Source organism: Trichechus manatus, unplaced genomic scaffold, assembly GCF_000243295.1.
Source record: "Trichechus manatus latirostris isolate Lorelei unplaced genomic scaffold, TriManLat1.0 scaffold00026, whole genome shotgun sequence".
In the NCBI taxonomy this organism is placed as follows: domain Eukaryota; kingdom Metazoa; phylum Chordata; class Mammalia; order Sirenia; family Trichechidae; genus Trichechus; species Trichechus manatus.
The window spans coordinates 9781723-9791629 of record NW_004443962.1 but is presented as its reverse complement, the minus strand read 5'-3'; the positions used below and the strand labels follow the sequence as shown (position 1 = coordinate 9791629).

Sequence of the window (9907 nt, the reverse complement as noted above, 5' to 3'; positions counted from 1 at the left end):
GGTGGGCCTGTTGAGAAGGGGGTGAGCCAGAGACGATTACCGGGTTTTGAGCTGAGAACCCCCAGACAGTGAGCAGGATTTTTCAGCTACCAAGCCCTGACTACATGTTTTTCTTGTCCATCTCGCTACTGTACATTTTGAGCCTCAGGACCTAGTAGGTGCTCAATAAACATTTGTTGAATGGATAACTGATCGCATACTGAATGTTTTTAGCACATGGAATGGGCTCAGTAAAGTTTTGCTGGGTGAAAAGAAAAAGTTAGGTGGAAGCCTAGGCGGCAGGGATGAGGGCTTTTTCTACCCTGCACAAACAGCCTTGGGCTCAAATGCTGACTCTGCCATTTACAGGCTGTGTGTTATTGTTAGTTGCCCTCAAGTCGATTTGGCTCATGGCAACCTCATATGTCTTCGTTATCTAGTGCTGCTATAACAGAAATACCACAAGTGGATGGCTTTAACACACAGAAATTTATTTTTTTCTCACAGTCTAGGAGGCTAGAAGTCTGAATTCAGGGTGCCACCTCCAGGGAAAGGCTTTTTCTCTCTGTCAGCTCCGGAGGAAGGTCCTTGTTTTCAATCTTCCTGTGCTTCTGTGCGCAGGGATCCAGGGTCCAAAGGACACACTCTGCTCCTGGCCCTACTTTCATGGTGGTACAAGGTCCCTATGTCTCTCTGCTGCTTCTCTCTTTTATATCTTAAAAGAGATTGGTTTAAAACACAACGTAATCTTGTAGATTGAGTCCTGCCTGGTTAACATAACTGCCACTAATCCCATTTCATTAACATCATAGAGACAGGATTTACAACACACAGAAAAATCAAATCGGATGACAAAATGGTGGACAATCACACAACACTGGGAATCATGGCCTAGCCAATTTGACAGATGTTTTGGGGGGACACAATTCAATCTATAACACCACGTGTGCAGAGTAGAACGGCTCCATAGAGATTTCAAGGCTGTGATCTTTAGGAAACTGATTGCCAGGCCTGTCTTCTGAGGCTGTGTGAGCTGGGTCAAATTACTTCAGTTCTCTGGGCTGCCTCCTCATCTTCAAAGTGGGTAAAATAAATCCTATCTCTGTGGGCTGTGAAAGAAATTTACTTGTAAAGTTCTGGGCAGAGTAAGCCTTCTAAATTACTTGCTTTTGCTTATTCCCTTGACCTATCCTTTTGTCGCGCCACTCATGCTCTTATATGGCCTTGGGGCCAAGTCCACACCTGCTAGGTCCCCCAGCTCAGCTTTGCTGCAAACTACAAGCCCCAGCGAGCACTTCTTGTCGGCCGCCTCTCGCGCCTGGTGCGCATGCTCTGGCAGACGTGGCACCGGGAACGCAGGCGGGGAGCGTTTGGGAAGTGGCTGTGGTCGCTGGACGAGGCGGAGCGGGCGGGCGGGCGCGGGAGCTGGAGTGGAGGCAGAGCAGGAGCCGGCGGCGGGGATGGCGCGGGCCGGGCCGGTGGGGCTGCTGCTGCTACTGCTGCTGGCGATCTGGGTGAGGCTGGTAGGGCAGGGGTCTGGGCTGGGCTGGCACGTGCGTCCCGCGTGCCCGTCGGCGCTCCCCGCTCCCGTTCCTCCCCGGGGCGTGCGGGGAGATGCCTGCTGGTCCTGGCGCCGGGCGGGCGGGGACCCGGTGGGCGCGGGGGAGGCAGCCAGGCGGTCTACCTCTCTCCACGCCGAGCGCTCTCAGCGCAGGGGCCGGAGGAGCCCTGGGGCGCTGGACGATCCCTCGCTGAGCGCTCGCACCGCCGGCAACATTGCGCGGGCGCGAGCCGGGCGACAGCGGCGGGCCGGGGCGGGAGACGGGACAGGGGGATTCGCCCCAACCCAAGCTCCCGGCCCTGCACCTGTGTGAGTACTGGGCGGGGTGGGGGTGCTTTGCACCTGCACTGCCAGAAACCTTGTCGTAGAGCCCCCTTGTTCTTGGTTTCGACTTCGGGCGGCTGGCAAACCGCAGGTCACCACCACCTTGGTCCCCGCCCACCGGCCAGGCTCGGCGGGCTGGGTGGAGTCGTTGCTGCCGAGCTGAGGAGTTCTGCTCCTAGACCCAAAAGATGCCGCCTGGAGCCTCAGCCCCTTTCTCGCCTTGCGACAGTGGCGGGTCATTTGATGTGTCTGACTTGGTCTCCTCATCTGTGAAATGGGGACAGTAAAGATACCCACCTCACAGGGTTGTCACGCGGGTCGGATGAAAATCGGAGGAGGCAGCTCTGGAAACTGCAAAATCATACAAGAGTGGAGAAGGGGTGGGCCTCCAGGGCATCCCTGGGAGAGGTCAGAATGGGTGTATCCACCTTCCCAGGACCCCCCCCACCCACGCAGGGTTTGGCCTTGGCATTGCTGTGGTGTGTGATGGGATGGTATGGCCTCCTCTCCCGTCTTTCTAGTAACTTCTAAACCAAAAAACCAAACACGTTGCCATCGAGTGGATTCCAGCTCATAGTGACCCTATACAGCACAGAGTAGAACTGCCTCATAGAGTTTCCAAGGAGTGGCTGGTGGATTCTAACTGCCGACCTTTTGGTTGGCAGCCGAGCTCTTAACCACTGCACCACCAGAACCGTTTTGGCTCCTTTTATCCTGAAGTTCCAGGGAACATCCTGCTTCTGGCACCCTCCGCAACCCAGATTTTCAGGTTTTTTCCTTTTGGATGTGGCAAGGATGCTGGGCTGACTGTGGAAAAAACGTCAAGTATGGATTGAGTTGCTTTAAACACTTCCGTCTCCCACTACCCTATCCTTTTGGGATCATCAGTGAGGGGTGGCCTCATCTTTTCTGGTTGTCTGGAAGGAAGTCGCAGCTCCCTGCCCCCATGGATCTGACTTTTCTCCCTCTGGGAGAGAACCATGCGTGAGCGGGGCAGTGGTTCACCGCGTCTTGCTGTGTGACACTCTATTCGTGTTCCCTGGAGCCAGTTGGTGTGGGCGGGTCTCTAGGCCCCGCAGGACTGTGCAGAATGTGGGGCCACCTCCGGCTTGAACCCCCAGGAGGTCTTTGCACTTGGACTATTGAGGAGGTCCTCTTCCTTTCCTCCCTTCTTGTTCCCTTTTCCCCTGCCTCCTGTGAAAACAAAGGGCTTAGGAATCTGACCGGAAAGAAGTTTCGTTCAGCAAACATTTATTTATCAACTGTATTGTTTGGCACAGGGTTGGATTTTTGGTGGGGAGCAAAACACACATTGTCCCTGCCCTTCCGTGGAGCTTGGGTTGGGCGGGGGAGTCAGTCCTGTGAGCAAAGAATGACAGAACAGCCAGTGCTAAAACCCTCAGTGTTGGGAGCCTCCACAGAAGGGGAGCCATGCATTAATTTAGAGGGAGGATGGGTGATAGCAGTGGCTTGAGCAGAGTCTGCAGGGAGTGTGGGGGTTAGTTGGGAGGTGAAGTCTGCAGGCGCCCTTCGTGGAGGTGTGGAATAGCGTGGTAGTTTCACCTAGGGCACTAGAATCTCGGAGTCCTGAGCAAGAAATTTACATTTTCTCCTTTCCCTAGCCCTAGAGTTAGCTTTGGAGCCCTGGTGGCACAGTGATTAAGAGCTATGGCTGCTAACCAAAAGGTCAGCAGTTCTAATCCACCAGCTGCTCCTTGGAAACCCTGTGTGGCAGTTCTACTGTGTCCTGTTGGGTGGCTATGAGTTGGAATTGCCAATGGCAGCCGATTTTTGGTTTTGGTTTTAGAGTTAGCTTAGCAGCTGCAAGGCAGAGGGAGAGTGCCAGCAAGGTCAGCAGTAAGTGGCTGCTGGACACTGGGTTGGGTCTCTGCAAATTTCAATGCAGCGTCCATCTGATAAGGGCTCCCCAGTTCCCTGGGAGTGGATTGGGTTACTTTGTTCACTCAGTATTTATTGAGGTCTGATATGTGCATAGCACTGGGCTGTGACCTGAGAGGTGTAAGTATGTATAAGGAGGTCTACAGAGATTTGTGTACAGGGATGTACACCCACCACATTTTTTACAATAGCAAAAAAAAAAAAAAGAAATGGAAATGGCTTAAATGCCCAACAATAGTGGCACGGTTCAATGACTTTTGGCCTTGTATATACCAAGGAAAGTGATGTTTATAAAGAATATTTATATCTACTAGAATGTTATTTTATTACTCAAATATTTATGTTATGATGTTTTTGAAGAATATTTAAGGGCGTGGGAAAATGCTCAAGTGTGACAATAGGGGAGAAGCAGGATGCAGACCTGAATCTAGGGTAGCTGAAGTTAGCTACATGTGCGGATGAAGAATTGTCAGGACATCAGAATGTTAGCAGTGATTGTTTCCGGAAGGTGGAGTTATGGACGACTTTTAGTTACTTCTTTGCTTCAGCTTTTTGTGTTTTCCAACTATTAGTTTATCATCAGAAAAGTTAATAAAGATTTTAGAAAAGCATTCTTGGAGGATCTCCAGCCTTCCAGAAGAATTGTTGTTGTTGCTGCTGGTTGCCGTTGAGTTGGCCCCTGGCCCGTGGCAAGCCCACACACGACAGAACAAAATGCTACCCGCTCCTGCACCATCTGCGTGATTGATTGTGGATTGGATTGTTGTGATCCATAGGGTTTTCACTGGCTGATTTTCAGAAGTAGATTGCCAGGCCTTTCTTCTTAGTTCATCTTAGTCCGGACGCTCCGCTAAAACCTGTTCAGCATCATAGCAACATGTAAGCTTCTACTGACAGAGGTGTGGCTGCACTTGAGGGACATTGGCCTAGAATTGAACCCAGGTTTCCCACATGGAAGGTAAGAATTCTCCCACTGAACCACTGAATGCCCCCTCTCCAGATACTAAGGTGAAAAGAGTCACAGTCAGCATTTGGGACAAATTAGTCCTAAGAGCTTCCAGGCTGAGTGTCTCGGCCCTCAGGGCCTGGGGCTGGGGGCCAAGCTGTTCTGACCCCGTCCCTGCCCTGCATTCCTGCTGTTCAGTCCAGCTCAGCGCCTCCCTGGCCCTGGCGCTTCTCTAGGATCATCCGTGTTAATTCTCAGATAGCCTACATCATCCAGTCTGTAGAGTGGAGAAATGTCGGAACTGGCGAGGGCTCTCGACAGCACCTCACCGAGTGGGGTTCAATGTCAGGCCAAAGACTGGAGCTGGGCCATGAAGAAGCAATAACAAGAACAGTAAAGTGATTTGTTTCGCAAATCTAAATATTTTCATTTTAAAAACGTGCCTAATAAGAAAAAGGCATTAGGTTCAGATTTGGGGACTTACAGTGTCCTTTCAAAAAATGAAAGATGGTGATAGTAGATTGTGATTTTTAAAAAGTCGTTACTTGATAAAATAAACATTTAAAAAAATATATTTTTGCCAATCTGTGAGATTCAAAAGTCTGGGAACTACTGATCTAACTTGACCCTCTCATCTTATGAGAGAAAAGTGAGGCTCAGAGAGGGAAGGGACTCGCTCAAGGCCACCGAGTTAGTAAAGGTTAGAGCCAGGCTTTCTGAATTATAAACCTGGGTTCTTCCCACTGCATTTCTGTCTCCCAGCCCCCAGCCTGAGAGCAGAAGCTCCCAGCTCCTCTCAAGCCACTGCTTTGGCCCCTACATCTGCCCCTTACGGTGGGGGCTGGCACACCAGCCACCCAGTGGCCTGAAGCTCCAGGAGTCTGATGGGACAGCAGGCGGAGGTGCAGGAAGCAGGAGATGTTTGTTCCTGGTCTCTCCTGCAGAGGTTTTAATATACACGTGTTTCAGTTCTCTACTTCTCTGGGCCCATTATATATTTAATAGGCTTTTGTGGGCTGGCCTGGGGACCTAATTGCCATTTATAATGCTGTTTTGAACCTGCAGTACACTTTTCCCACAGAAATAAACACATTATGGAGGAAGTTTTAAAACAACTGGCGCATAAGTCAGAGGCCTGGCTGTGTGCCCCCAGAGGGGCAAAGTGCTGAGGATTCAGGAAAAGGCAAGGTGGTGGGGCCAGAGAAGAACCCCTGGGAAGAGCCTTTGGGAGCTGGTCTCCTGAGGAGGGCAGACAGGGCTCCTCCCTGTGCTGACTGGCCCCTGCCCCAGCACGCAGCCCAGTGCCTGGCATGAAGTCCAGTCCACGTGTGGTTGAAGGAATAAATGTTGCAGGCAGGGCACAGAAACCTTTCAAGATGGAAACGTGGGGTGCTGGATGGAAGGGAGGATTTGAGTCTGGGGACAGGGCATAAGACTGGAAAAGCAGTTTGTATCTTTACAGTGAAGTGCCTGGTCAGGTCATTGGGACTTGACTCTGTAGGTGATGGAAGCAGAGGAGAGACTTGATGAAGCCACCCTTTGAGTAACAAAGTCACTCACACCACCTTATATGGTTGGGTTGGAGGGGGAGAAACTGGATTAATTTTCCTAAAACACTTGCATCATCTTGCTTTCCTCTTGTCTACAGGCTAAAGTCATTGTTATGCAGGGGGAAGAAATGGGCTTTCAGCCAACTAGACACCTAGGAGCTGTGTGACCTCGGGCCCTGCCTCAGTATTCTTATTAGTAGATGGTAGAAATAATATCCATCTAGGAGCGCTGGAAGGATTAGAAATAATACAGGAAAGCCTCGCAGCACCATGCTTGACCCATGGGGAAAACCTATTGCTGTAGAGTTGATTTCAACTCATAGTGACCCTGTAGAACAGAGAGTAGAACTGCTGCATAGGGTTACCAAGGAGTGGCTGGTGGACTCGAACTGCCCACCTCTTGGTTAGCAGCCAAACACTTAACCACTGCGCCACCAGGGCTCCAACACCTGGAAGTACCCGCTAAATGAGAGTCACAGTAATCATTGAATAAGAGGTGACAATCGAGTCAGTTAAGGGGAAGTGGCAGGCAGTGAAGGGCCAGAGGGGGTGTGTGAACACGGGAGTGTGACATGGACGCCAGCTCCCAGGATTCTCCCCATCGGGGCTCCTTCGGCCTGTGCTCTTGACTCTCTTCTTGCCCCCTTCCTGCCGCTGTCCTGTGGAGCCACTGGGTAGGGGTGCAGTGGGGCTAAGGATTTAAGTGCACTCCCCTTCTGACCCGCTCATGAGAACGGTGACACCAACCACATGGCATCCCTGGAGGGTTTCGCCCCATGTTTGGGGCTTTGTTCTGTGCGGCTGACATGGTTTGTTTGGTGGTTGTGGTTGGTTTTCAAGGGGAAGTGGGAGTGGGCCAGACTGTGATACGTGAGTCATAGGAGAACCTAGGTTCTTTTATATTACTTGGATTTCGGATGGTTTATCGGCCTGCCCCAAACCCCCAGGTGTGACCCCTAGGGTGTCTTAGGCCCCACTGGGAGAGGGAAGGAGCCATAGCACTGGGTTGGCCCATTCCTGCTACCTGTCCCAGCTTGCAGCACTGCGGAAGCCTCTGACTACCCATCTTATCGGTCGATGAGAATTATTTTAAAAATCCAGTACATTTGTAGAGGGCTTAAAGTTTGGAAGGCATTTCCACATGTCTCATGATTGTGTAGTTTTGAGTCCCACGTTTGCTGGGTGACATAAGCTGGTTGAATACTCTTACCCCCAGAGAGGGGTGGGTAGGTGGACAGAGAGGTGAGGAGGGATATATACTGTTAGACAAGATGGGGGCGGTGGCGGGGAGGCTGGAAAGTAAGAGACTAGGTCGGGACATACAGAAACAGTTCTCAGTGGCTCACTTGGGTGTTTAAGCAGCCAAGCTGGCAGGTGCTATTTTCTGAAATAGCAACACCAGCCATTTTCCTGGGTCGTCTGTGAAACTTGCTTTTTAGCTTCCTGATGGCTTGAGCATGGGAGGAGGGGCAGCCAGCTAGCCACTGCCTTTATCCTTCACACCTCTCTTCACCCTCCTGAGCAGCTGCGGCTTGCTGTCTTCTCCGACCACCCTAAACGTCCAGCAGGGCCTCGTCCCCGACACCAGTTTGTGACTCCTAAATACTCAGCTTTGCAGTCATGCTGTGAGGGATTAAACACACTGGAGTGAAGAAGTTTCTGGCTTTTTTTTAATTCCCCAAAGTCATCCTACTGAGGCCCCGGTTTTATATATGCTGTGTTCCCAGACAGCGTGACAGCAGGCCTCTGCCTGGCTTCAGAGAGTTTCCAACTCATTACAGCCTGCCAACTCATTACAGCCCCGAAGAGTCACACAGTTCCTCCACCCCCTTGGCATGAGCAGATTTCTTTAATTCTTGAGAAGCTCCTTTAATCCTTGATTTGGGATGTATTCGTGAAGACCCAGGTTGAGGGCCCTAAGCTGGGAGTCACACATGAAGTTGACTAAGCCATCTGAGCCCCTGTGTGGGCTTCCCTGGAAAGCTGTTTCAGGCCCAGCAGGGCAGGGTCCAGACGAGCAAGCAGGCTTGTTCTTGTCAAGGGGTCTAATCTTTCTGGGTCCTGGGCAGAGTATTATACATGCCCCCTATTTCAAAGGAACATGGACCAGCATCAGCACCCTACACCCATCCCAGAGAGTCAGGAAAGACTTCTCTACAAATAGTTATTGAGCACATTTCGAAGATTTATTTAACTCAGTAATAAGGGAACCACTAAAACCAGCGATCATAAAGATGGCGCAGGACCATCACAGGCTTCTGTGGACTCTTTCTTAGAATAATGCTTTTAAATGTGTAAAACAGAATGCATAGGATTGCAAAGGAAACCAGTTATATTGATACACAATTACATCAATTTTATACAACAAATTTGTGATAATTATTGCATCAGATGAGAAGATCCAGTGGCAGGTTTGATAACTTCTGTGACTTTAAGGAGTGATGAGCATAAACAGTGTTTTGAGGTATCTGCACCAATTGTAATGTGATAAGAAAATGTGATTTCTTTTGGTGACAAAGTCACAGACATTGCAGATACTACTGTGATTTTTTACATAGATTCATAAATGTAGAAAACATTCACACATTTATAAATCCATTCATAATAAAGAAAAGGTTCATTTCTAAGAGTTTAATGAAAATAAAGATGGAATATTTCCCCATCCAAGTTCATAGACACTAATGTAAAGAAAAATTTCCCGAAACTTGGAAGTGAAAAAACATTTGGTGAGCTTTTAATGCCATACTAGAGCTTTGTCTGACAGCCCATGTAAAGGCCATCTGGTGCCCCAGCCTGTATACTTTGTTAACTATTCTTTAGGGCCCAGATTCCTTACAGTTAGATAAGATGCAAGTGATTTCTGTCTGATAGAGAAGATAAACCCAAAGGTTATTGCCCCACAGGACATTAACCAGTATGATATCTAATTTAGCAATCTTCCGTCAGAATTCTTTTTTTTTTTAATTTACGATATGTATATTAGTTTCTCACATCTTCTCTTTTGACGTAGCTTTTTTGGCTTGTTATTGTTGTTGTTAGGTTCTGACTCATACAACAGAACAAAGCACTCACTGCCCAGTCCTGTGCCATCCTCACAGTTGTAGCCGTTTGAGCCCATTGTTGCAGCCACTGTGTCAACCCATATTGTTGAGGATCTTTCTGTTTTTCACAGACCCTCTACTAAGCATGATGTCCTTTTCCAGGGACTGGTCCTTCCTGATAACATGTCCAGAGTATATGAGATGAAGTCTTGCCATCTTCCCTTCTGAGGAGCATTCTAGCTGTATTTCTTCCAAGACAGATTTGTTTGTTCTTCTGGCAGTCCATGGTATATTCAATATTCTTTGCCAACACATAATTCAAAGACATCAATTCTTCGGTCTTTATTCATTGTCCAGCCCTCACATACGTCTGTGGCGATTGAAAATGCCATGGCTTAGGTCAGACATACCTTAGTCCTCAGAGTGACATCTTTGCTTTTTAACACTTTAAAGAGGTCTTTTGCAGCAGATTTGCCCAATGCAATACGTCGTTTGATTTCTTGACTGCTGCTTCCATGGGCGTTGATTGTGGATCCAAGTAAAATGAAATCCCTGACAACTTCAAGCTTTTCTCTGTTTATCATGATGTTGCTTATTGGTCCGGTTG

General features: G+C 49.2%; 1 protein-coding gene across 1 annotated transcript in view; it reads left to right on the top strand.

Moving 5' to 3' along the window:
- The first annotated feature begins 1410 nt into the window (after positions 1–1410).
- PDIA5 (protein disulfide isomerase family A member 5) overlaps positions 1411–9907 on the top strand; it is a 124350-nt gene continuing 115853 nt past the window's right edge. The window contains exon 1 of the mRNA XM_023728800.1: positions 1411–1493. Within this exon, the coding sequence (XP_023584568.1) occupies positions 1440–1493 (54 nt within the window). The 5' untranslated portion in view covers positions 1411–1439. The remainder of the gene's footprint in view (positions 1494–9907) is intronic.